This window comes from Suncus etruscus, chromosome 1, assembly GCF_024139225.1.
Source record: "Suncus etruscus isolate mSunEtr1 chromosome 1, mSunEtr1.pri.cur, whole genome shotgun sequence".
NCBI classification, from domain to species: domain Eukaryota; kingdom Metazoa; phylum Chordata; class Mammalia; order Eulipotyphla; family Soricidae; genus Suncus; species Suncus etruscus.
This window is the reverse complement of record NC_064848.1, coordinates 176,033,195-176,061,176: the sequence shown is the minus strand read 5'-3', so window position 1 is coordinate 176,061,176 and position 27,982 is coordinate 176,033,195. Positions and strand designations below refer to the sequence as shown.

Here is a 27,982-nt window from a genome sequence, read left to right as displayed (position 1 = left end):
AAGAGGGCGGGACATCCTCCCTCCCCCTCTCTCTCTTTCCCCTCCCCAGGTGTTTGCCTACTGGGGAGGGGAGGGGAAGGGGTCTCTGCCTGTCTCCAGACCATCACCCCATCTTCCATCTGTCCAGTGCCTGGGAGGGCAGCTGCCTCTTAAAGAGGAGCAGTCACTGTGCAAGGCCATTGTGTCCCCCCAGTGAGCTCCTGAGAAGGGGGACCAGAAAGGGGGAAATCCTGGGAGCCTGTTTGTTCAGGCTGGGTTGCCTAGCAACAGAGGGGGCCCAGCCTCCAGAGGGGACTTTTAAGCCCGGCCAGTCCCTTCCCTACCCTATTCCCAGTCCATTCTTATCTTGACTTTGCTCTCCCCACCCCCACTTCCCATTATTTTTCAAAAAATAGATTTGATTTGTCTGGAGGCCCCATTTCTAGTCTTGTTTGATTGTGTCATCCAGTGCGATCCCATCCCCTGCAGAGGAGATGGTGGTCTGGGAGGGGTGAGGAATGAAAACCTAGAGAAACAGGCACCCCCATCCTGCAGGTTTCAGCTGGTTTCAGCTTGTCTTAGCTTGTTTAGCTAAGCTCCCCCCCCTCTCCCCTGCCCCCCAGCGCATTGGTGACCATTGAGCTTGTATGAAAGCTCTTTTCTACCATGCCATTTCCAAAACAGTATCCATCACCCCCAGTCCTTGCCTTGGGTGTGTTTTCACTACCAATCTCTGGCCCAGGATTAACCGAGCCACTAGGCTGCTCACCTGGCTACTCTCCCAGGTGGGAGGCAGGTTGTTGGAGAAATTCGAACCTATACAAGTGGGGAATTTTTGTGAAACAAAAAAAAGGATTAGACCATAAATGAAAGGGAATGGAATCCAAAACCAGATCTCCTTCATTAAGTGGGAATTTCCTTGTGAGGCCCCTGAGAATTGAATGGGCCCCAAGGTCAGGTCAGAAATGCAGCCAGATTGCAGGTAGCTTGGGACCGGGGTGGTGTGTGACTCTAGTGCAAGGATATGGGAGTGCATGGGCTCTCCCTTCTGGAGCTGCCAGGCTGAGGAGCAGAGTATGTAGGTAACTTAGACCATGGATGGGACTTCCTCCTCTGCCCTCAGGCCCAGTGCCCAGTTGGATGTGTTGGCCTGCCAACTGGTTTCTTCTGTGATGCCTCCTGGGTTTAAAGGCTCTCGCCTTCTTCGTGATCTCCCCCTGTTCCTTTGGTCCCTGTAGGCCTCCCCTCTTTTGGAGCGGTGCTGCATCTGATTCCTCTGATGGCAGGTGGGAGGGGGGATTACCTCTTAGCATCCCTGTCTCAGGTGGCATTCATATTCTGAGATACTGGGGTGTTAGTGCCTGAAAGTGTGTGCATTTTGTGCTCAAGCCCATCATGATGGGAAGGTGCCTCTGTTTATAACTGGAATTTTAAGAAACCATTAGAAGGATAACTGGTAAGCCATAGCTTCTTGTTTCCTGAAATATTATGCAGCTGTCAAGATTGTATTCGTGATATCACATACTCATTAGGAAGACTGATTTACACTATAGAGCATGGAAGTGGGAATGTGGTTCAAAAGCTAAGCCCTAAAACACCAACCTTCACACACATATCTCATTACACACATACACACACACATACACACACACACTCATAACACACACAATGGCCAGGATGTCACAAATTTGGAACATTTGTGCATTGTCAGTGGAGATGCAAATAAAACAGGTTGCTACTTAACAGTGTTTCTACACGTCCTCAAAAAATTAAAAATAGAATTAGCATGTAATTTAACAATCCCTTTTAAATCACCAAAGGAACTGAGAGCAGGGACTCAGATATTTGTATGCCCACGCTCCTAGCAGCATTATCCACAATCTTTAGAACCCACCCAGTGTCCAATGGTGGGTGAATAAAAAGTAAAATGTGATGTATCTCCGCAGTGAATATTATTCAACCCTAAAGAGGAGCGGAAACTAGATGTTTGTTACATGAAGGCAAACCTTAAGGGCATTACACTAACTGAAAAAAGCCAGTCATCAAAAGACTAATCCTTTGTGATTCTGCTTAGATGAAATACATAGGCTATAAATGGAAATGATGATTGTCAGGGTTGAGGGGAGGAGGGTGGCAGGTAATTATTATTTAATGATAAGTTCTCAAGGTTCATTTTGTTGAGGGGTGGGCATGCCCAACCATGTTTGGGGACTACTTCTGCTACTTCCAGTTCTGTGCTCTGTGATTGCTCCCAGCATGCTCAAGATGTGCTCAGTAGTGCTGGGAATCAGACTGAAACCAGCTGCATGGAAAGTACATGCCTTATGCCTATACTATTTCTCCAAGCCTAAAATTTCAGTTGGTTTTGGTTTGTGTGTTTGTTTTTGTCATTTGTCTTGTTTTGTTTTGGGGTCCATAACTAGTAGTGCTCAGGACTCGAAGTTCAGGCCTCTGGTGTCCTTGTGGAGTACCAGAGATCAAGCCCTGGTCAGCTGCATGCAAGCATGCAAGGCAAATACTCTACCCACCGTAGTTATTCTGGACTCTAGAGTTTCAGTTTTATGAGATGAAGATATTTACAGGAATGGAGGGTAAGGGGTTAAAAAACAAAGCGTGTTCATGATGGGAATTGCTTGCAATATTATAAAGTCAGATAAACATAAGAAATGTTTAATAAAGGGGCTGGAGTGATAGCACATTGTAACACGTTTGCCTTGCACGCGGCTGACCCAGGATGGACCTCAGTTCGATAGATCCCTGGCATCCCAAAAGGTCCCCCAAGCCAGGAGCGATTTCTGAGTGCATAGCCAGGAGTAACCCCTGAGCATCACTGGGTGTGCCCCCCTCTTAAAAAGGCATGTTTAATATGATAGGATTTAAGTTACATTTTTAAAAGCATAGGCTTTTTTTGTTTTTTCGGCCACACCCGGCCCCAGTTTTTTGTTTTGTTTTGTTTTGTTTGTTTTTTGTTTTAAGTGAAATGTAAGTAGCATTTAAAGAGCATCTATGACTTCTGTCATGGAAACTACCACCACTACAGCCAGATCTATATGGGTTTCCCCTGTTTGGTTACAATTCCTAAAGCAGCTTATGTTCTCTCTTGTGTTTTTCAGGTAGAGGACGCAATGTTGATGTTTGACAAGACGACCAACAGGCACAGAGGTAAGACCCATATTGCATATGTGAAGGTCGACCTGGTTTCTGTCTCTATCTCTTCCCACAACAAATTGAGTGAATATTCTAGAGTCAGTCAGGTAGAGTTGACCATTGGTATGAGTGGACGGTATGGGACGCAGCACTCGGTTAACTGTCAGTTAGGGAACCACTTTTTTCAGTGGGGGAATTCCTTTATAATTATGCCGTCACACACCAAACATCCTTCTAAATCTAAATAGACTATTCTATCCAGTCCTGCCTCTCTCAGTCCTTGCTAAACCTCAGCACGGAGGGATCCAAGTGGAAATTATTCATCACAATTACTCGATTGAGTTCTCAATTTGCATGGAAGGAGGTGGTTTAAAAGCAAACCATCAATCTGAAAAGCAAAAACGAGTGGTGGTAGGGGGACAACTATAGCTGCTAGTTGGTTTATTCCACATATACAAGGGTCTTGAGCTTGGAAATGCCTGTAGTCCCTCTGGGTGGTTCAGGGGTACCTGTCCATCTTTTTTTTTTCCTCCTGTGGTTTAGAAGATGGATTTCAACAAATACAACAGTGGGATATTTTGGGGGGAGGCACACCTGGGGGTGCTTACTCCAGGCTCTGTACTCAAGGATCACTCCTGTTGGGGCTCAGGAGATCATATGTGGTGCCAGGAATCAAGCATGAATTGGCAAGCATCCTACCTATTGCTTGATCACTCCAGTTCTGCCCAAAATGTTTTGTGGGTGCCCTTTTCTCAAGAGTGAATCCCTGGCTTTGAAGCAATTCTCACTTTGATGTCCACCTCATCCCCTCCAAATAAAAGACGCCATTGAAAGCGTGGCTTCCGATGGAAAACCAGATGGATTTAGACAATCTTGTGCAAAGTGAGCAGTCAGAGGTTATGACTTAGCATTCCATTCTCCTGCTCTCCGGAAACTCCTGGGTTCTGGGGTTCCTCTTCCCGGGGCCTGTTAATGAGCAGAACTTCCGAAAGGGGGTGGCAGGAAGCAGCGTTCATGAGAGCAGGAGCGGGAGTCGGCGTGTTCCCTTGCCACCGGGATTGCATTTCGATGTTTCTCGTGTTGTTTACATTCTTGCTGTCACCTGTGATTAGAAGCAGTTACCCCGGCGCTGACTGTCTTCTTTTGTGGGGAGTAGGCAGACTGGTGGTGGGGGTGGGGTGACTGCAGAGGGAGCCATGCAGAGGAAGATAGAGTGGGAGAAGGAGAAGCAGGGTGTGGTCCCGTGTGCTGTGCTCTTGGATTTATGGAGGGCAGAAATGTGGCGAGAGCCAAGACTGGGAGAGAAGGTGGAGAGGGTTGTGGTGGGAGAGAATGGTCCTGTGTGAGGGCTTCCTTCACCTTGTCCACGCTCCTGAGAGGCAAAGTTAAGTGCGTCTGGGGTTGGCTTGCCCTGCCCATCTACCTTCTTCCTCCACACCACACCTGTCTGACAGTTGTCCAAGCAATGCTGCCCATGTGTGTGGTCTCATGGTAGCGGCTCCTAAGACCCCAAAGTGGTTCTTATCCACACATGTGTGCACAGGGTACTCAGAGTGGCTGGAAACTGAGCTGCCTGTGTGTCCCCCCTCTCACTTCAATCCCTGGCTTGGGTGAGGTGTGCCTGGACAAGAGGGAAGGGCTGTTTCTTCCGCTCCCCAAATCTTGTGTTTATGTGGGTGGTATTGGTGTGCAGCATGACCTGAGAAATTGGGGGCTGATCTTCAAAGGGCTTATTTATTTATCTATCTATTTATTTATTTTGGTTTTGGGGCCACACCCCGTGACGCTCAGGGATAATTCCTGGCTATGCACTCAGAAATTGCTTCTGGCTTTGGGGGGGCCATATGGGACACCAGGGATCAAATGCAGGTTTGTTCAAGGTCAGCCACGTACAAAGCAAACACCCTACCACTGCACTATCATTCCGGCCTCAAAGGGCTTAATTATTTATGGAAGAAAAGTTTGTTGCAAATGCCCCATGATATAAGATCTTGAATTCAGCATTAGATATTAATGGGGCTAGGGTGTGCTGAGGAAAGAGGAGGACAGGAGAGACCCCATCTTCATGCCTAGCTGTGGGCTAGCCATTCCTCTTGATTCACTCTGCCAGGCAGGCTGGGAGGTGTTGACGGAGAGCAGAACCTCAGTCTCTGTTCCTCACTATCCCCCCTCCGCCCTAATATTAAGTCTAATAATTCACTCAAGAGCCCAAGCTGAAATTGCCTTACACTCCCCTCCTCCCAGGAGAAGTGGGGCCCCCACCGTGCTTATCACCAGGACCACCTCTGCTTTCCCTCTCTCAAACCCTAGGGCTCTGGTTCATGACCCAAGCCCTGCTGGGCCCCTCTGCAGCTGGCCATCTAGGGAGAGCTGGGTGGTCAGAGTCCTGTGAGCACTGAGTGGGGTGTCTTTGAAGCTGATGTGATGGCCTGAGGAGGGGCAGCTGGAGAGGGACTGGTTTCTGAAGGCCCCGAGGCAGCCTTCCACATCCTGGGGTTCCCATTACTCAGCAGGCCTGTTTGCTCCGGAACTGGCCAAGGTCCTATGAGCAGGAACCACTGAGAGGAAAATAAAGATCCCCCTGGCGGAAAACTCTCCTATTAACCCTTCCATTAAGTGCAAGTTAATAGCAAGGAGGTGGGGGCACTGCTTTGAGACCACAGGACCCTCCCTGCCTTGAACTCAGCCCTTTATGAGTCTTTAGTTTCTCTCCAACAGTGTCACCCTTCCCCAAACACACACACACACACACACACACACACACACACACACACACACACACACACACACACACACACACACACACAGCAGTTGGCTGAAGTTGAAGGTCTTGGTAATTTACATAATCAGTTTATTTTATGAAAATGGTGCCAGTAAGATGAAGCCGAAGCCTCGATAGAAGATAATGCTTCTCCAAGGAGGAAAAAGGAGCCCTTAATGTCCTGACTACCTGCCAGACGTTCACTTTTGAAATCAGCCTCTGAAGCCCAGGCAGACTCTTTCATGTCTGCCCCAGATGAGGGAGACTTGCGCTGTAATTATTCACTTATTGGTGCCCGGTTCCCCAAAGCGGGGTGGGGTGGGTGTAAAAAGAATTTCTCAAAAGCAGAGACAAAGTCAAAAGATGGGAAGGTCTCACTCTCCAGCTCAGGGTGAGTTGGTGAAGCTGATGCTGTGTATTTTCCCTAATGAGAGCCTGAAGTTCGGTAGAAGTTAGCCAGGGAAGACAGGCCTCGGCGCCTGTGAATGGGGCTTGTGGGAGGGACAGCATGTGTTGGGCAGAGGCTGTGTCTCTCTGACTGGGGTGGACAGCAGCGTGGGATGAGGTTTGCAGAGCTGCACATGGGACCATGTGACCAAGGGTGGATGCCTTGCAAACCTCTGCTCTGGTCAACATCCAGCCTGCTGAGATGAGCTTCCCCACTGCTCACACCTGTGTTTGTATCCCCACACCGGTGGCCAACTGTGCAGTGCCCATTAGGTGGTCCCAACCCTGGGGGCTGCAGGAGCCAAGCCAGGAGGAGTTATTGAGGGGTAGGTTGTCATTAAAGCTTGTAAGCCAGTAGTTGGCCATTATGGGCATGGATGCCAGTTCCTTATAGGAATGGACCATTGCCTTTTAGGGACTGTGTTTGAAGGAAGATGGTGATGAAGAAGTACTAAGGAGAATAGTGGTAAGGCAGGAGAAGTGGCCCGCTGGTCCCGGATAACACTAGAGGAGTGAGAAAGGGTGGCTGGTGGTAAGGAATTATGGGAGGCAATGAACTGCTAACTCTGGGCCCTTGAAGATAGATCCCGGAAAACATCTGCACAGCTGGACTCGCTTTCTAGGCTCAAGCCACGGTTCAGTGCCTGCAACCACCCCTCCTAACATAATGTAAGGAACATAGGCATGACTGCCCAGAAGGACACTCCCCCTTTTAGTTCCATTGCAGGGCCTGAAGGTTTTGCAGCCTTGCCCACCCATATCCCTTTGTCCCCTGGCCTGCCCACCCTCTCAGGACCCACTCCCACCCCACCCCCCATGCCTCAGAGGGGTCAGTGGGAGCTCTCCTTGAAACATTTGGGGCTGTCTACACATTTTATTTTCTCATTAAATAAGCACCATTAGCCCTCCCCAGAAATGGATGCAGACATGACCTTGCAAAGAACCAATTAAAAGGGCAGGGTTGAAGGGGAATGTGCATCTGAAAACAGCGAGAGGAAGCCATTGGCAATTCCCTCGGATACCCAGGCCCTGGAAGCATCGATCCGAGCCCTTAATCTCATTTCTGACGGGGAAGCGAGGCACAGGGGCTCTCAATCTCCTTTCCCCCGAGCTATAACTGAATTCCGGAAGTGCCCGCCATCCCGGCGCTGTCCCTGGAGATACAAATCCACAGGGCTGCCTGGTTCCTGTTCACCTGCTTTTCCTTTGAGCTTGGAGTAATGCGAAGCCCTCGCCTCCTCAGCAAGAGGGCCTGGTTTGCTGGGGTGCCTGGCGCCAGTGGAGCCCCATGATACCAAGGGGCTTTAGGCTCTGGGGACTCTGTACGCCTTCTTCTGCTCAAGTTGAAATCCTTGGCTTCTTTCCTCCAGAATAAATAGTGCTGGCACCAAAAGGGGTGGTGAGCTCATCGGCCTTCCTGTCCCCCCTGGCCGCAGCCCATGGAAGCAGAAAGGGAGTGGGCTGGGGAGCAGCCACTTCAACCCTCCGCCCTCGAATTGGTTTTTGTCAGCAGGACAATGAAGCTGTTGAGAGGCCAGACTCCGGCTCCCCTATTGTGCTGAGATGTCCGTGAGGGCAGAGAGAAAGGAGATTTCCGCTTGCTCAGTGATTCAGTATGCACATCCCTTTCCTTGCACCATGGTGCACCTTGCACCACCTAGCCATGGGTGGGCAGGCCCTCTCCTGGGCTAAGCCCTGAGGAGCCGAAAGACTGAGGTTTAAGTGAGGCCCTTTACCCTGCAGCCCACAAGGCATTCAACCCTGTGCAAAAGACCTGAGGAGAGCCCCAGGTATGATGCATCTGGATGCATACTCAGACCTCCAGGTCAGTGGTCCCAGTGCCTCTAGAGCAGTGGTCCCGTAGGCCACATATTGTATTTGTATATGTTTTATTTCTTCATTGCAAAATAAGATATATGCAGTGTGCATAAGAATTCATTCCTAAGTTTTGTTTTTACTATAGTCAGACCCTCCAATGATCTGAGGGACAGTGAACTGGCCCCGTTTAAAAAGTTGGAGGACCCCTGCTCTAGAGACTTCCAGAAACAAACAAGCATTTGCTTCCAGGAAAGAGAATGAGGTTTACCTTTACAGATTGGGGAGTGTGGTAAGGGGTGCCATGTATATTACCCAGTCAAATATTTACATTTTAAAAGTCATCTCTCAATTTAAGTTGTAAATATAGTGTTGTATTCATAGGAGATGATTTTTCACAAGGCAACACTTTCCCCTCCCCAGCTGCCTAACAGCTTCACTAATACCCTGTGCACTGCAGTAGCGCCGACTTCACTCAGCTTGATACTCACTGTGAACTTGGTGCTCGGTCGGATGAGGTTAGACCCTACCTCATCCAAATTTTCCATTCTGCCAGGAAGAGGGGACTGGGGTTGTTCCCAACTCCAAGCTGTGTTTCTATGCAGCCAGAAACTCCTTGCCTTAAGTCGCCTCTGTCTTTTCCCTTTGTAAACAGAGTTGGATAGATAAATGGAGATCTTCATAGTTTCTACTCCTCCCAGACAATGTGCTATGAATAGAGCAGCCAGACAGCCCAGTCTGAAAAGAAGCCTGATGTTCTCACGATCATCCCAGTTCGAAGCAGGGAGAGGTCAGAACAGGGTGGGGGAGACAGGCTAAAAAGAGAAAATGGGGCTAGAGCAATAGTACAGAGGGTAGGGCTTGCACAGCTAGGAGTGAACCCTGAGCACTACTGGGTATGTCCCCTTGTTCCCCCCCCCCCCAAAAAAAAAAACCCAAAATGAATAAACAAAAATAACCACCATGAAACAAAACAAAATAAAGTTATGAGCTTTATTTTGGTAATTTGGATTGTGGCTACTAAACATGTGGGATCCTTCCGCAGAACTCTTTCCTGAGTACCACATTGCTCACAGCTTAAGAGACCCAACAAAGATGAAGTTAATGAAGCTTCTCCAAGGCCTGCATGTGGCAGCTGGGGGAGGCCTCAGGCCTTTCGGCACCAGCACTGGGGAAAAGGTCTGCCTGACCAAACCCCTCTTTCCTCAGTGTCCTCCTCTGTGAGCTGGGACTGAGTCATTAACTCACAGACCAGTGAGGTTTAAGTGAGATCCTTCTCCCTGTAGCCCCATGAGGCATCCAACCCTTGAAAGAAACTCTAATGCTCCCTTCATCCTCATCAGCATCATAACAACTACTCTTGCTTTATGAGCCCTCAGAACACTTACTGCCTCCGTGAAGGGCAAAGTTTGTTGACTGGGAAAAACATTTGTAATCTAGTTGACAGGAGCTGTCAGATTTACAAAGATGGGGGCATTTTGGGGGGTTGAATTCTGTTTACCCCCTCATCCCCAATTACATTCTACCAGCCTGTTAGAAATAGGGTCTTTGCAGATGTGATCAAAGTTAAATGAGGTCAAACCAGAGTAGGCTAACCCAGTCTGATGGTGGCCTTGTAGAGGTAGGTCACCAAACTTAGTTGGCCTTCTACCCACTATAATGTACCCCCTGAAAATGACCTCCTTGAAGTGAACACACAGAAAACTACACTCCCACTTTGTACCCACAGTGACTGTTGCCCACTGTCCCCAGATTGTGTCAGCACCCCTAGGGACAGGGTCACCAAACCTGGGGAACACTGAGAGGAGGGAAGAGATCCTGGTTGCCCTATCATAGGTGTCATTTGGCAGGGACAGTGAAGGACATAGTGCAGCCATTAGCCCAGGATCCCTGGTACCCTCCAGGAGCAAAGAAAAGAGCAGTGGCCAGATTTTCTCCCAGAACCTATGGGACCTCTCACTGCTGATATTGAGAGGGAGAGCTCTGTTGTTTTAAGTACCCACGGTACTTGTCAGACCTACACAAGCTGGTGGACATAACCTCTCTGCCTGTGCCTGTTTCTGGCCCAAGTGCCCCTTCTCAATGGCACATCAGGACAAGGAGATAAATGGCTTTTTACCAACCAGAGACACAGCCCCTAAATCCTGACAGTGATGCCTGCCTCAGCCTAACCCTGACATTGAACTGAGGCTAGTCAAGCTTTGGTGGGTATCCCCCACCAAGGTCTCTGACAGTTCGCTTCTGACTCAGGAGCCTTCTGGATTCAGTTAGTTCTTCATAAGCCAAGCAATAGTCAGTGTGCTGAGCAGTGATCAGAATTTCCAATTCCAGATTGGGCTCATTGTGCCTGCATGTCTGGCTAGTGTGTCCAACTCAGCTACTCAGGAAAGTGAGAAAAGGTGCACACACATTTGCACACTCAGGAAAAGGTGAGAAAGAGAGGCAATCACAGGCCAGACAGAATACAGTGGTTAAGATTCTGACCTTGCACACTGCCCACATAGAGTAGATCTTTGGTACACCACACGGTCCTCTGAACACTGCCAGGAATGATCCTTGAGTGCAGAGCCAGGAATAAGTCCTGAGCACAGTTGCGTGTGGCCTAAAGTCTAGGAAAGAGACAGAGAGAGAGAGACAGAGAGACAGAACTGAGATAGACAGAGAGAGAAGCTGAATGTGACAGTGCAGACTTTGCCTACCTTACCTGCCTGCCCTACTTCCACCCTGGGATAAAATAAGCAAGAAGACATAGCAAGGCTATGCAGCACTTCCAAATCAGCTGAGTGGCTGCTTTGCTTTCTTAGGTCACCCAGAAACCCTTCCAGAAAGAGACACTTGTCTGCATGTGTTTCAGCACTGAGTAAACATGGCTGAGGAACAGAATGGACACAGTTATGGGTGCCACAGAGGACGTGGGAGGGTCCCAGTGGCCACAGGCACTTGAGGCTATCCTGTGGATTAGGGTGGTCAGCTCCTCAGGTGGGGAAGAGCTGCTAGGTCCTGACCAGGCTCATAAGGTCCTGGAGTACCCCCAGAGCAGATCCAGACACCCTGTGCGCCACCCAGTCTCGAGATGAGAAAATAATGAAAAGCACCTCCTTCTCTCTGGGCATTTCCACGCTGCTGCCTGTGCTCCAGCCCTGAGGCAGAGCCGACACCGTGGCGAAGGACTCGGTGCCCGACATCTGATTTATTATCTCAGAGTCCGGCTGGCCTGGGGATGATTCACAGCGCGGCTTTCTGCTGCCACGGAAGATGACATCATCCATCCTGAACCCAGAATAGACACGGAAGCAGCAGGCGCCCCTCTTGAGTATCTCTCCTTAGCCTAGGCCACCCTCCCACCTCCCACCTAGCTTCTGTGTGCTCCGGGGGGGGGGTGGGCTTGTGGGCACCCCACAGAGCCCCAGGGAAGACTCCACTTCTTAGGAGGCCATGACTCTGCCTCAGAGCAGGTGGAGCTGAACTGCCCGGTAACACAGAGAAGGGAGAAACCCCAAGGTTGTGTTTGCCTTTCCCTTGGGTCTCTTTATTTGGAATTTAAATTTCTCATAGCAGCTGTGGTTTCACTAGAGCCAGGTCACTCCTGGCCCAGTCTTAGACAACCAGTAGTTTATATGTCAGGGATTGCCTTTCTGTTTCCCAACCCCATGCATATGACCATTACCTTGGACGTGCTCATCAGATCCATGAAGTGAGTTTTAGGGCTCATTCCCCTCCTGCTGAGAGGTGAACTTGTCCCCTGGCATTGTCTTCCTAGGCAAATGCACAGAACCTTGAGCTAGCTGGGCTCATGGACCCTTGCATGTAGCTGACAGGGGCTTAATCTCTAGCGCCCCACATTGTTTTTGGTTTTGGGGTCACACCAGTGGTGTTTTGCTTAGATATTGCACCTGGATCTGCACTCAGAATTATTCCTGGCAGTGCTCAGGGGATCATATAGAGTGTCAGGAATCAAACCTGGGTTGGCCACATGTAAAATAAACACCCCAATAATCACTGAACTCTCCCTGGATCCCCTTTCCAGCCATAGAACTCATCCAGCCTGCTCTACTGATCCGTGGCTCTGGTCACAACTGTGTGTCTGTGGTGTGTGGGGCAGGGAGCATTCTGGTTCACAGATGCTAAAGGGTTGAGGTAGAGAGAAAGTTTTATACCCTAATCCCAGGGAGGTTGGGGAACACAGGTCTGGAAGTAACGCCAACACAGGAAATAATCCATATAGGCTATGGAATAAAACAGGTTCAGGAACTTTCACCACAAGCTAGCTGCTAGCAGGCAAAAAGGCACCCTCAGGCAGACAGGCAAGCTCTGAGTCAAAACCAGAAGTCTTTCTGACCCTAGATCTTTATTGGGAAGAATTGAACCACTCCCAAGGGTAGAGAACAGGGTAGGAGGCCAATTCCAGCCCAGGAGGGAAAAGCACATGCAAAGGAGAAATATCCTGAATAGATTGTGAAAACTGGTTACTCCAATATTGAATAACACAAGCCTTGAATGTTGCCTGCTCTTGTTGGCTTGCTCACCTACTTGGCCACCCTACTTGGCCTCCCTACTTCCCAGGTGTTTCCTACACGGGCCCCCGCACAATGGTCTTTTCTTCCTGGCTAGCTTTTCACCTTTCAAGACTCCAATGCCTTGTCCCTTTCTTGGTGAAACTACCCCCAAGTCCCCAGACTGAATCAGCTCTACCAGCGATTTTTCCGGAACTTCTTGTAATGGTCCTCTGTGGCACTTCACAGTTCCCACTGCCCACGTAAGATACTCAGTTATTCAAGTCCTAGTTGTATCAGCAGCTCCCTCCAGCCCCCATAATCTCCAGTGCCTTGCAAATCATATTAATTTTTTCAGAAAAGGCTCATCTCTGTGATCCAGAACAGAGACTCTTGCTGACTCTCTTCAGCTTCTTTGTTGAGTACCCTTCCCAAGCCAGTACCTCTAGCAGAGTGGAGGTGCAGAGAAAGGCTACTGTGAAGGGGCGTATCTGAGCCACAGGTGTCTCGGGAGAGCACTTTACAAGAGCCCAGGAGACGGTTCACAAACGCTTCTGTTCTTCCCATGTCTAAGCAAGAAACAATTACCTGGCAGGCTCTCAGGTTTTTGGCGAAGGGGGAGAGAGTGCTGGTGTCATAAACACCTTTTACAGCTAATAAAGATGAAAGATGGAGAGTATGGGTTTGACTTTTAAAAGCCAACCCTCTGCTCTTCCCTGCCTACCTGGTGAGTTTCAGAAAGGCTGGTGGACTGGGATAGTATTTCTTGGACATTTCTACTCTTGACTCTGAGCTAAGCGTGTGCATAGGAAATAACCCTTTGCCATTTCCTCTTCGCTTCCAAATGTACGGGCTTGGCATCTTAAGTTTCTTTTAATTAAATTGATTTATTTTTTTCTGGAAAGATTTCCTGATTCAGCTAGGGTATTTATGTATAAACTACTCTGGAAACACCTGGCAATTTTTCTGAGTGACAATAAGGGAACAGAGTCTGAAAATTATGGTTTAATTTGCTCCCTCCTCCATGCTGACTTACCTTTTTTAAGAATGGTTCACATTTACAAAAGAAGCTTTGTATTTTGCCCATAGAACTAATCCTGTTTTACAACAGAAATATGTATCAACAATACCTAATAATTTCCCTTTATGTATTTTTAGAACACTAGCTTTTAACGGACAATTGAATCATTGCTTGGCAGATGGGAGATCATCTAATTGCATGTTTTTATTTATTGCTAGTTTTAGTATATTGAGCATATATTAAAAAGTTACATTCTTTATTTTATTTCCAGAGTTGCATCTTGGCTATGAGGAGAGGGGTACATTAGAGTTGCATATGGCACTTGTTTGGTGTTTTCTGTTTGTTTTTTGTTTTTGGGCCATACCCGGTGGTGCTCAGGGGTTACTCCTGACTTTGTGCTTCGACATTGCTCCTGGCAAGCATGGGGACCACATGGGAATCTGGGATTCGAACCACCGTAGGTCCTGGGTTAGCCACTTGCAAGGCAAACACCCTACCACTGTGCTATCTTTCTGGATGCCTTATTTGATTTTATTTTTTTTGGTTTTGGGGTTACACCCGGCAGTGCTCAGGGGTTACTACTCCTGGCTCTACACTCAGAAATTGCTCCTGGAAGGCTTGGGGGACCATATGGATGCTAGGATTTCAGCCACCGTCCTTCTTCCTGCAAGGCAAACACCCTACTTTCATGCTATCTCTCCAGACTCGTTTGATTATTTTATATAAAAATCATACTTGGGGGTGCTGGGGTGATAGTACAGGTAGGGCTCTTGCATGCAGCTGATGTGGATTCCTGGATTTGATTTCTTGCACCAAGTATAGTCTCTGAGACCCACTAGAAGTGGTCCCTGGACACAGAGCCAGGAGTAAGCCCCGAGCACTTTTCATAATCCTGGGTGTGGCCCCAAAAGCAAAATAAAATGAAAACCATTTTGGAACAGAAAATGTAATAAAGAATCAAAATTGGGAATTGGGCCCTATATCAGTTCTATTTACTTTTAAGTCCATGGCTCCTTTATTAGGAAACTAATTAAAATTCTTTGGCCAATTTATAGACTTGCACCCGGGCCTGGTCAATTAACAGTGTTAACTTTCCCTGGGTGGTATAGATGCTTCCGCCCAGTGATTTGAATCCTAAATGGCACCTCCTGGGTCCATCTCCTCTTTCCATTTCCTCTTTGCCTTTATTTCCTTTTATAAAATAAATAAATAAATAAGGTTCTTTGGTATAATGTGGGGGTAAGGGCCTCACATGGTGCTGCTGCCTGCGTGGGAGCAGCTGAGGCTGATATTAGTCATTTCGTGAAGAAATTGATTTAATAAATAATAAAACAGTGATAATAGCAACACATGCAGGTTGGATGACTTCAGTGAAGCCCCCCTACCCCCACCCCCAGTTAAGGGCGTTGTAATGGTTTGACTGTATACGCCTTCTGAAAACATCCCATTTTAAAAATGGAAATTGGACTGTTCAGGCAATTCTCAGCAAACAGACCAAGACCATTACCAAAGGGAGCTGGGAAATCTGAAGGATGATCTTTCTATTTAATGTGGCCTCTGCTTGCCCGAGCTCACAGACAAAAGCTTCCAACTTACTTTGTTTCCAAGGCCTTGCCTCTCCTGACTGGTTAACTCTTTTGATTTAGGCAGCACTCTGTCTCACACTGTACTCTTTTATGATGATTTACCCTGCTGTTCTTATCTTTCCCCCTAAATCCTTGATAAGAGCATTGTAAAAAATGAAATTGCTACCTGATACTAGTATAGAATCTTGGCTGGTGACCGGGGGTGTGGGAGAGCAGGAGTTGGGTTTGGAGATGTTGTGAGTGGAAGAACACCATGGAGGGGGGAGAGAAGAAGGACTTTCAGAGGATTCACAGACTGGCTTTGTCCCCGGCACTTTTGTTTGTGTTTCCTGGACCGTGCGTGTAAGCCTGGTAGGGACCCCTCCCTGTAGCTCAGTGGGCTGTGGGTAAGTGGGGGCAGATGGATGGTTTGGTTTGTGGAGTCAGGGTTCACTGAAGTGAAAGTAAAGCTGCGTCTCTTTCACGATGGATTAGAATCTGGACAGGCACACAGGTAGGTGACGGCTGGCTGGCTGGCATTGTGATTTCAGTCTGGATCACATGCCCTGCCTGGCCTTTGGGTGTCCCCTCCCGAGTCTCCTGCTCTGCTGTATAGATGACCCTCAAAGCTGTCCTTCCTCTCATCACTGAACTCTGGTTGCTGACTTGAGTGGGCAGGCTGGAGTGCCGGTCTCAGATGGAAGCTGCCCTGCTACTTGCCTGTGCTCGTGTATCCAGAGACCTTCGCCCATCCACAGAAGGTGTCTGTGGGGTTGGGCGGGATGGGGGCTTCAGCAAATAGAGCTGTCTGAGCTAGCAGGTCATTTGAATTCTAATCCAGGGATTTAATGAACTCTTGTCTCGAATTCCTGTGACGTGGAGAAAGACAGCCATTCTCTCGCCATAATGGAGCGTGTTAACCCATCTTTTTACTGACTGGTGCTTGTATCATGATGATGACGACTGGAGAACTTATTAGGTTAGAATAACAGGTTACCGAGAGCCTAGCAGAGCAGGGGGTGTGGCGTGAGGCTGATGGGCTGCAGGATTCCCAGTGGTTCCAGGCATCGATGGCTCTCAAGCCTGCTTGCATCAGAGTCCTGTGAGGTGGCAAGTGTGAAGCATGGGGCACGTTGTCCTTCAGACTGGGCTGGGGGAAGGCGCAGAAGGGATCCACGCAACCCTAGAGGGCTCTGGCAGCCAAGGCGCACCTGCCAGGGTCACAGCTGTGAGAGGCCCCCTGCATGGAGCTGGCAGCGCTGGCGTGATGATGATGATGACGCCCAATTTATCATGCACCCCTGAGAGTAGAACCCGCCACCAAAATGACTGCTGTGGGGAACTGTCTTGTCTCTTTTGAGTTGAGACTGGAGACAACCAGACAAGGTTGGGTGGTAACGAATAAAGAAACATTACTTTCTGAACACAATCTTCTGTTACCAGTCACTTTTCAACAGACATTCAATCAAAATGCTAATAGCGGCGGCGGCCAGGGACCGCGGTTATTGTAATACTAATTGATTGGTTGGAGGGTGGGTTTTGATAAGTGCAGCTGAAGATTTCAGAAATATGATTCTCTTTAATTACAGCGACACTAATAAAAATGAACAAATGATTTAATGATGATTTCCCGGGTAATGGCTTAAAGATTTCGAGTTTCAAATGAGGCACAATGGGAATGCTCAGGAGACCACAGCCCTGGTGGGTGGCCTTGCCTTTGTCCAACTCAGGCCAAGCCTGTCAATCCCAAAGGCCCCTAGGGCTGGGGGGGAACTGCCTGGTAGTGCTCGAGGACTCTCCCAGGACGGCCAGGCTGTGGGAGAGTCTAGAATGAAGTCTTGGTGATATGCAGGGCTGGGAGCTGAATGCAGCGACCAGATGCTGTGAAGACATTAACCTGGGGTGCAGGGGTGAATGGCTGAGGCTCTGTTCGAGGAATTAGCCTGGAAACCAGGAGGCGCTGAAGCATGGGGGAGACATGGCAAAGGCCCAGAAAGCAGAGGAATGTGGCCTGTCCAAGGTACAAGGATGAGGCCAGTGGCTGAGCCCTGGCTCATGAAGGGCTTTGTGCTGGGTGTGGTATTTTTGGCAGGTGCCCATGGAAGGAAGCAAGAGAGCAAGAAGCATGAGATTTGAACTCCAGAAAGATCCCTGGGCCGTCGGATGTTGACAGGAGGCAGGGAGACCCCAGGGATCAAGAGGATGGTTCTCTGGCCGGGGCTCAGCTGCAGAGAAGGGTGGGGGAGAGACACTGGAGTTGAGCTGAGGAAGAAACTCAAACTCGATGTTCTGAGCATGGGGACAAATCACGATCAACTGCGTTCTGGGGCTGGGCACTTGAGCTAAACGGTGGTGCTAGGCAGTCAGCAAGGGCGGCTTTGGTGGAAGGGGAATGTTTTAGGAAGAAAATTTGTGGTTTCCTTTAAATTTCTTGTCAGATTCCTTTTGGAGACATTGAACAGACATGAAAAGTGTCTCTGGAGAGTTCACATTGCTCACCTGTAGTACTTCACAAACCTTAAGAAAGGACTGTCTGAGCGGAGGGGATCATTTACGACAACCGTCCTCCTGTTTCCTTACAGCCATTTGGTTCCCGGATAAACTTGCTGAATTAATCCAACAGCTGTTTATGAAGCACATGCCATGTGCCAGGTACTGTTCTAGGAACTGGAACTGCATGAGGAGCAGAATAAAACACTCCTTACCACCTTCCAGGATCTTACAGGAAACTTATAGCAACTCATTCAGTGATAAAACTGGAAGGTGGCTCAGTTGGTCCCTAAAAAGGCCCATTTTTCTTTTTTTGGATGGGTGGGTGGGATCATTGTGGTTCTCTTGGCTTCGAGCTCAGGGTCAAGGATCTGCCCTGGTGGGCTTTGGGAGACCATCTGGAGTGCCAGGGATAGAACCTGGTTTGGCTTTACGCAAGGTAAGTGCCCAGCCTGCTGTGCTGTTTTTGGCCCAATAAACCCATTTCTCTAGTATTAAATGTTGCCTTGCACATCTCTCTTGGTGATTCATCTCTAGTTTCAGGGAAAACCTATGCAGATATTGAAGCATCATTGCTTCTGCTCTTACAGGGACCAAAGATGCTCTTTGCCACTCATGCTGTGGTAGTCTAGATACCTGCCTAAGGGTCTAGACTCAATGGAGAGGTTCCAGGCAGGCAGGCCCTGCCCACTACAGTCCTCACTGTACCTGGCTTTGTCATGCTTCCTGGATCTCTTAGATGCCAAAGGCTTCTGTCTAGAGGGCTCCCCATTTTGTGCCTCCACCCACACAGCTAATGGGCAGGGCTGGGGTGCAGCTTTGACCGAGAGTTTCTGAAAAAGCAGAAATCATACTGGCATTATTGGGCTGGGAGTGGGGCTTAATTGGGGCGGAGAGGCAGGGCTAGCCTTCCTTTCAATTTGTCAAGCTTTCTTTCAAAAGATCTGCCAGAGAAGAAAGGGTAATTAATAGGCTTGGAGTCGTTTCCGATGTGTCAGGATTTCTGCCTTGCTTCCAAGTGATAATGTTCGCTGGCTCCATCCCTCTAGGGAACCTTCCGTCTTATTAACTTGTCTGGGAGAAACAGGGAGTGGGGACAGCTCAGGCCAGTGGGTGACAGGAAATAAAGATTTGTGGTGTGGCGAGCTGTAAACAGAAGGACCAGATCTGTTTGGTGTGGGGGGAGGGAGGGAGAAAGCCCTTCTGCAGCCCTACTCAGCACCAGGCCCCAGCCTTCAACTTCTGAGTGACCTCAGGCTCCTCCTGGCTGATCCAGGGCCCCTCAACCCCGGAGTGAGAAACAGTGCGTTTACCGTGGGGTGGTGATCTTTTTCATCATTGTGCCCACTGAGAAACTGGGGTCACTGCCAGCACTGTTCCACCCCAGAGCTGCTTAAAGGCCCTTGTGCTGCTTGCAGCAGTGCTAAGGGATGCTGGGGGAAGCCAGAGGCTGGAGGAGGGGTTGTTAGTGTTGCACAGAAAGGATCATGGGCTCTCAGTCCTCAGCATGCCTCCCACCACTTGGGCCACACTCTGTGGGGTTTGTGAGTTCACCTGTTGACCCCTACAAGGAAAAGGGAATAACCTCCTATGGAACCCAGAGTGTACAAAAGCTATTCTCTCAGCCCTCAGCAGAGAGCTGGTTCCGGGCCTTTCCTAAAGATTGATTTTCGTTGTTTGCCTTCAAGGGAGACTGCAGCAGCTCCTACCTGAGGGTTTGTCTCAGGATAGACTGTTCCTGGTCTTGCTATACCTGAAGACTCTGTGCTGCCTCACTCAGATACAAGGGGAATGACTGTGCTGAATCCTAGAATTCACTTCTGGGTTGAGGGTGAGGTTCAGGACTCTTGCCTGCCTGTCCTTTTCCATTCCTCCTCACCACCACCACTTGTCCCATCAGTCTCCACTGTGATACCTTCCGCTAGTCAGGGAGAAAGTGCTTCCATCCCTCCCAAAGTTCAGATCTACAAGCATATCCCCCCCACCCCCATAGTTTTCTGTTTCTTGCTGCTTTGTATGACTTTTCTTGGTGCTTGTGATCATATACACGCATGAGCTCGAGCGCGCGCACGCACACACACACACACACACACACACACACACACACACACACACCGAGAGAGTAGATGGGTGAATGCACCCAGGCATAAAAGGGACTGCCATATTCAGCTGCTCCTATTTCACCAGTCAGGGGGCTGGAGAGATAGACTAGTGGTAAAGTACTTGCCTTGCACACAGCCAACCTGGGCTCTATTCCCAGCATCCAATATGGTCCCTTGAATATCATCAGGAGTGGCCCCTAAGCACAGCCAGGTATAGCATCCCCCTCAGTCCCCTGAAAAGAAAAACCTCAAATAGTCATAGAGTCTATTTCACCAATCAGTGTAAATGAGATCTTAGAAAAAAATGAGGTGCCATATGACTGACTTTGAGTAGATAAATGATAATAATTAGGATAATAATTATTATTGGGTACGGCTGAGGCATCAGAATTGATTTGCCACCACCCGTTCCATTGACCTAACGGGTGATAGGGCTACATAGGGTGTTCAAGTAACTTGACCGGGGTCACAAGCTAGGGTGACATGAAAACACACTAGGGCTTGAACCCAGGAATCAGCCCAGGCTACAGGTAGTGTCCTTCATCTGTGCTCTCTACAAAGTACCTGCAATTGGCAGAGGTGTGTGAGCTAATGCTGAAGGCTCCACTGAGCAAAAAGCATCAGAGAGGTTTGGTGAGCCAGGTAGAACCTGGGACTGACCTGTAGCCAAGTGTCAGGTGCAGGGGCAACAGCTGGGCTGATACTGCTGGGTCATCCATGAGCGAAGGGGGAGCTGGCTGTCTGCCTCTCTGCTCCCCACCATGCCCCCTGTCTAGAACATAGTCTTTTCGAAGCCAATTAGGAGAAATCTCAACGGGGACTGAGAATAAATGCCACAGACAAATGTCACTTGTAAGTGGATCAGTGCAGGGGAGGGGGCTTGCAGTGCTGTTTTTACCTTATTTGGGGCCATATCTGGTGGTGCTCAGGTCTTACTCCTGGCTCTCTGCTCAGGGATCACTCTTAGCAGGCTTTAGGGGCCATATAGGGTGCTAGAGATTGAATCCAGGTTCAATTGTACTCCCTGCCTGCTATACTATCACTCTGGCTTCTGCCCACAGTGTTTTTTAATCGAGCAGGGTCTGGTGACCCTGGCTGGCACTGAAAGCAGTAGCTGCTGCAGATCTCTCGGGCCTATCTGATTGAGGTGTCCCTGGCCACCTTCAGGAGCCAGGCAGCAAGATCTTTATGATACAGACTCAACTGGGCCTTGCACACTGTCTTCTCACTCCTTGCAAAAGTGCTTAAGCAGTAAAAGTTGAGTTAGTCTAGGAAACCTGGATAAATAACGCCGCTTCAGCTGTACGCAAGCTGTTCCTCACACACTGTGCAGCTCATTGTTTAAAATAGCAAGGTTTGGAGTTTTTGGGTCATAGGAAAAGAACACGGTGTTTCTCTTACTCCCCACCCCACCCCCTTTTCCTCTTCTCAACCTTTTCTTCCTCTCTTCTTTCCTTTCTTAGCCTCTTTTTGCCTTTTCTCCTCCAAAAGGAATTTTGGAAGCAAAAAGAACAAAGTTTAACAAAAATCTAAATACTCTTCTTTCTGTTTTTTCTCCAGCATCCCATCCCTAATTCTCATGGTGCTGACCAGGTCAGCAGCTTAGGTCACTGTCCTCTGGGCAAAGGGAGGGTGGTCCCACACTGGGATTTTGTTTTGTTTTTTTTGTTTGGGGCCACACATGGCTGTGCTCAGAACCTGTTCTGGCTCTGCACTTTGGGTGGTGCTCAGGTCGCCATAAGGGATGCCAGAGATCAAACCCTGGTCAGATCCTGGACTATCTCTCCAGCCCCTAGTCTCACACTCTGTGTCAACCTGTTGACCACAGTCACGGCCCACCATTCCCTGTGTCTTCTTCCTGGGTGAACAGGCAGACTAGGCCACTGGGACTGGAAATCATTGTTCAGTAGAGGGTCTAGGTGTCTAGCAGTGTCATAGCTGGATGCTCTGGACTATTGAGTGCAATGCAACTGTTTTTTTTGGGGGGGGGGGGCACATCTGACAGTGCTCAGGGGTTACTCCTGTCTCTGCACTCAGAAATTGCTCCTGGCAGGCTTGGGGGACCATATGGGATGCCAGGGATCAAACCCAGATCTGTCCCAGGTCGGCCATGTGCAAGGCAATTGCCCTACTGCTGTTCTGTCACTCCAGCCCCCACACACACTGTTTGGTGGGATTGCTCACTGCCAATGGATGTGTTGTCAACACCTGCACTCCTGCCTGCAATGCTCATGCATGACCTGGCTGTTATCAGAGGACCCCCCCCCCCACACACACACATATACACACAGCAGTGCTATCCTGACCTCTCTTGGTATCCATGGGTAGCCCCAGGGATTGAGCTCACAGCCTCACACTTGCAAATCAGCTTTTCTCCTGCTTCTCCCGCTTTTGTCCCTCCCATCTCACAAAGTTGGAAACTGGCTGGAAAAGTTGGAAATTTTCAGGTCGGGGAAGACATATTTATTTTTCTCAAAAACTCAGAACAGGATTAGGAAGTTCACACATCCAAGATCAGTACAGGAGCCCACACTAACCAGGAGTACTCTCTATCTCCCTCCTGATTAAATCCGCTCTAGGATAGATTTGCAATGACTGGACCAAACTGGGTTCTTGCACCCAGCCTCAACTGTCAGGGTGTTTTAGAGCCATTTTTCTGTTACATCAGAGTGAGGTTTGGGGAAAGAAAAAAGTAGAGATAGAATGAAAGGGACCGGAGTGATTGTACAGCAGGTGGGAATTTGCCTTGTGCATGGTCAACCCAAGCATCCTTTATGAACCCTTGAGCATCAACAGGAGTGATTCCTAAGCTTAGAGCTTAAAGGATCACTGGGCATGGCCTGGAAAAAAATATATAGTGAAATGGATGCTGGTGATGAGAGAGAGAATGATCTTATTCCCTGAACAGGCCATCTAATGGTTCTGGGGAAGGACTTATTGGTGTATTCATATGTTGGGGCTTGGTTAGAGAGGGTCATATTCACACAGTGGCTGCCTTTTATAGGCCATGACTGGTATGTGTAGCACACAGAATTGGGGAGAAACCCTCTTCGTGGGGGTGGGTCACGGATAGGACTTTTATCTTTGAAGCTGATCCTGAGTGGACGGGGATTGGTTGTACCTGGCCTTACTACATCCTCACTTCTTCTGGATCAAATCATTTGCCCACTGAGACTGCCATCTGGGGCTGGAAAATCCTGTCTTGGCCCTCCTCCACCCCACCCCATGTCTATCTCCTGGGTGGACAGGCAGACTAGGCCACTGAGGCTGGAAATTGGTATTCAGCAGAGGGTCCATGTGACAAGGGGTGTCATAGCCGGAAGTTCTGGACTGAGTGTACACACACACACACACACACACACACACACACACACACAATCAGGGAGAACACAAGAAGCTTGGGAGGCTCTGGAGGGAAAACCTAAGGGTCCATGTGACAAGGGGTGTCATAGGCAGACTAGGCCACTGGGGCTGGAAATTGGTATTTAGCAGAGGGTCCATGTGACAAGGGGTGTCATAGCCGGAAATTCTGGACTGAGTGTGTACACACACACACACACACACACACACACACAAAATCAGGGAGAACACAAGAAGCTTGGGAGGCTCTGGAGGGAAAACCTAAGCTGGATTACAGACAGAAAAGCTGGAGCCTGTACTTGCTGGGGGCTCCCTGGGCTGGAAGGTAGATTTGGGGTGCCAGTTAATGCTCTCTCTGCCCCCATCTGACCGTGGGACTGCAGTGCCCCCTCCAAGCCAGCTGGTGACTTCTTGCCCCCCCCCATTACCCAGGAAGGATGACTGGGCAACAAGGAGCACACCTGGTCTCTTCAAGAATGTCCTCTTTATAGGGGCACAGAGTAGTTGGTTCGGTTGTGGGCTTTTGTTTAGCTTTTTTATGAAAGGGGATGGAGGCCAGGTAACTTTAGGACCTCCCTCTTCTTCAGCTGCAGCAGAGGGAGGGCTTCTCCTTAGCACTGCTCATTGCAGGTCAAGCTGTCTGGATAGAGAGGATCTCCTATTAGGTCTCTCCATGTGCTGCCCCTATGTTCTCTGAGTGCCCACAGGGCAGAGTTGCTCTAAAGTTCAGGGTTGTGTGTACTGACCTGTGGTGCCTGAGTTTGTGCACTGGGGCCAGTACCCCGGCTGGATCTCCTGGCATTCCAGTGTGTCTCAGCCAGAATGGCCAATACCTGGCACCCCAGCCTGCCCTGCCCACTCCACACCACACACTGCTGCTTCCCCACTTGGGTCTTTTACTTGAGAAATCCAGCAGGATGTGTAGGGAAGGGGTGTCCGGTCCAATCCCACAGGTCTTCAGTGGTCCAGACCGCTGGCATCTGTTTGTTTAAAATTGTTGTACTTGTTTTGGGTATTTTCTGAGCTGGGGAAGCTCTTTTTTTCTTTTTTCTTTTTTAATCACTTTAGTAATTCAGCCTTTAAGTGCTGCAGCTCAAGTACTTGAAAAGTACAGGAGCAGGAGCAAGTATCTATAAGTCTAAGACGTTGTTCATACAGCTGCTAGGCCACCGAGAGTCTGGAGGACTTGCTAAATAACTGTCCTGTCTTTAGTACTCAGGGGCTGAGTCGTGAGTAAACACTTCATTCGCCACAAAAGAAGATGGATCTGAATGACTCAAGCTTTGCCGTGGTGATTGTTAAGAAGAATTTGAAGGGGCTGAAAGGAAGAGAGGGTTCAATAGACAGGGCACATGCTTTGTAGACAGCAGGCCCAATTCAATCTCAGCCCTGTCTGGTCCCTCCAGGGCCACCAGGAGTGACCCTTGAACTCCCCTAGGTATGGCCTTACCCTGCAAAAAGAAAAAAGAAATGAAAAGAAAGCGTTCAGGCATCCCCAGGAGTAACAGGAGGTCACTGGTATGTTGAGACGTGGCTCAAAGATAGCCACTTAGTTTTCTGCCTTAGCTAGCATGCCACCCCAAAGGCCTTGCTCTTAATGGTCCCATGTTTCAGCCGATCAGCCCTGACTAAGCTGGACCCCAACTTTGGCCAGCAGGCTGTGAACAGTGCCAAGTCCCCTCCAGCTCCAAACACCCCTTTTGAATGCTGGTGGGGAAGCCAGGAGCACTGCAGGTATCCTTTTTCGCTGGTCAGTGTATCAAGATCCAGTTCCGCATCTTCCTGGAGCCTTGGTCTGGGTCTGATTTTCTAGGTTGGGGATGACAAAGACATTTTTCGGATAGGAGGGAGACCAAGACATTGAACTCATCTGAATGATGTCAAGAAGAAGCTCTTTCTTCTTCCTACTTCCCCACTCTGACTCGGAGGCTGACTTTGAAGACCCTTCTCAGAGAGGCTGAGCCGGGAGAGAGGGGAGCCGCATTCTGAGCTCGGCCTTTTTGAAATACGCTGGCAATCTATCTTGGCTCGGAATCATCTATGGCTTCTCATCACAGAGGGGCCAGGAGGAGGGTGCCCGGAAGCCTGTCCTATGGGCCCTTTGTGGCCGAGCCTTCTGGCCGAGAGATAAGGATGCTTGAAAGTCTGTGTTTATCAGGAGAGAGCAGTGTGGCCGGCTCCGACGGCCCCTCTCTGATGGATGGGCAGCAAACTTTTCTTGTGAAGCCCACAAGTTTGTCTTCTTCAAGAGAAGACATTTCAAGTGAAGCTCCAGAGAGATAAAATTCTTTCCATCTGGCTCTTCATGGAGGCTTAAGGATCCTAGCAGGGCCCTGAAAATGGCGGAGACCTCTCCTCTGTCCCCCCTACCCCCCTCTTTGGGCTCCCTAACTAGAGAGGTTTGCAAAGCTTAAGGGGATTAATGCTCTTTAAACCTCTGCACTGCTTCCTGCTTCTCCTGGGATCCGGGTGCTAATAAAGATGTACCAGCTTGGAAAGGCTGGTAAACACTGCTTTGTTGCCAGGGCAACGGGAGGAACAAGACCGATGCGGAGTATTGCTAACAAGAGTCCTTATGATCAAGAGTTTAAGGAGGGGGGGAAATAGGTTCTTAAAAATGCAGAGAGTCTTGGCAAGGTAATTAGACTTGGTGCTCTCAGAGTAAATTCATAGTTTTATGGAGCATTGCTGGAGTGCCTTGTTGCTTTCAAAGTTACCCTCTATTCCATTGAGGACCAGACAGACCAGCATCTGTGCTGTAAGCTGCTTGCATGGGCAACCAATAGTTTTCAGGAGAGGCTCGAGTCGGGGTTCCTGTGATGGTTCACCCCCCTAGTCCCCTCTGCCAGGAGCTAAGGAATGATCCTTAGCTGGGAAGGGCCCAGAGGCACCATTTTCTGCAGCCTGTGTGTTGGGAAGTACAAGGGGATGAATGTTTATACCCCAGTCTTACAGCTGGAAAATCTCTGACACTGACCAGCTCACTCAGCAGGAAGCTTTCTCCAGCCTGGTTTTGTCCACAGCTTCTCACTGTGAGCACATGTGACTTTTTTGTGACTGTGCCCATTTTTCAGATGAAGAAACAGGATCAAGGAATTTATCCTCAGGGACACTGCCAGCCAAGGGCAGAGAGACGCTGAACCTAGGTATAGCTGGACAGCCCTGTCCTATATCTGACCCTTGCCCATACACACACCCACCATCCCACCTGCTGTACCACTTTCATCCTTGAGTCGGAAACCTATGCCGTGAGATCTCATACCTGAAGGTGCTGTGGCTTCTGAGGCCCAGGGCTGCTCTGTTGCTTCTTCCCTGGGTGCTACTTGTGCACAGGGCTGCGTCCTTCATGGAAGCTTTTGCCTCTCATGTGTAAGCAGGATGGAGGCTCTTGGTTTTTAGTTTGCAGCACTGGGGATTGATTTCAGGGCCTCACACTCTATTGAACCACTTGTCAGATCCCCTTCTGCATGTTTGAAGGTTATGGAGGCTGTGAGTGAGGAATCAGACAACTGAGGGAGATGGTCTGCTGGTTCTCCTTGAAGGCCTGAACAGATGACAGAATAATGGGGACAGGCACGGACAGACACCACACACACACACACACACACACACACACACACACACACATACACACACACGCACCCGTGCATGTGGAGTTGCCCTTCCCTGAAGACTCTGTCGCAGTAGATTCCTGATGAGGGCAGCTGCAATCAGGGACTCTGACTGCAGGGAGCGCTCTTCTCCTCCACCCTAAGCACTTCTCAGACCAGGCTCAGGGCAGTGCTGTCTCCAGTGTACCCTTTGAACCCCCACTCAGCACAGCCTACCCTTTACCTCTAGAGTCTCCCTCAGCTCTGCACTTGCTTTACCTATTCCAACACCACCTGCATTCTTTTTCAAATACCTAAAGTCTCAGCCTGGCCTATCCAGCTTCCAGTTACCCAAATTCATGAGTGCCAGAGTTGGAGACAAGATTCTGTGTCCCATGGCACCAGTACCAGGAACAGAGCAGGTGCTAGCCTGCTGCTTGTTGATGAGAGGAAGGGCAGTGTTCATCCTCTATGGGAGAGGTAGGAATAGATTTGGTATCTGGACTATTCCCTTGATAACTCAGAATCCTCCTTGAGCCCCACCTAAAAGTCTCCTACCCCTTCCTGTTAGGACCCTTTAGTCTGTTTTTGGGGGACACCCTGGAGGACTCCTTTGGTGCCAATGCCTGGAATGGAACCATTTGGGGCTCCCTCATTCATGTAAAGCCTCACTCCCCAGTCCTCAGATCTATCTCTATGCCTCTCTTATGACTGTCAGGCCCCTGGGGTGTTAGATCAAGCCTTAGACACATAAACCTAATACATTATCGGAGTTTTTGTTGCTTGTAAATTTCTTTCATGCTGATAAACTTGGAGCTGGGTTGAAATTGAATGCAGGGTACATTGTCCAGTTTTCATCAAGAATGTGATGGTAAACATTTCTTCTCTGCCCCCCCCTCCTTCCCCACAGTATCAGTTTTCTTATTGAGTTTGGGAAGCAATAGCAATTGATTAAGTTGCAGCGGAGCTTGCCCTAAAAGGAAATGATTGATAATCCGTTTAGGCCTGAGTTGCTTGCTTTTCCCCTCTTGATTTCCTTGGCCACTTTTTCAATTACTAACTGTATTTAGCCTGGTTTGCTCACCGTAACTCATTTCCCCTTCCTCCAGGATCTGCTGGGAAGTTGTAATGTAATGTTGGAGTAGTGACATCCAATTATTTCCCTGAGACATTGGTTAGAAACGCAAGAGTACATCTTCCTTGAGGGGCTCA

General features: G+C 49.1%; 1 protein-coding gene across 7 annotated transcripts in view; it reads left to right on the top strand.

The window, feature by feature from the left end:
- MSI2 (musashi RNA binding protein 2) overlaps positions 1-27,982 on the top strand; it is a 355,837-nt gene that overhangs the window by 236,241 nt on the left and 91,614 nt on the right. For all 7 annotated transcript variants that reach the window (XR_007494886.1, XM_049772440.1, XM_049772421.1 and 4 more), the window contains exon 7: positions 3,093-3,141. Coding sequence is in view for 6 of the 7 variants with exons in the window: in XM_049772440.1 (XP_049628397.1) it covers positions 3,093-3,141 (49 nt within the window). In the remaining variant the exon portion in view is untranslated. The remainder of the gene's footprint in view (positions 1-3,092; positions 3,142-27,982) is intronic.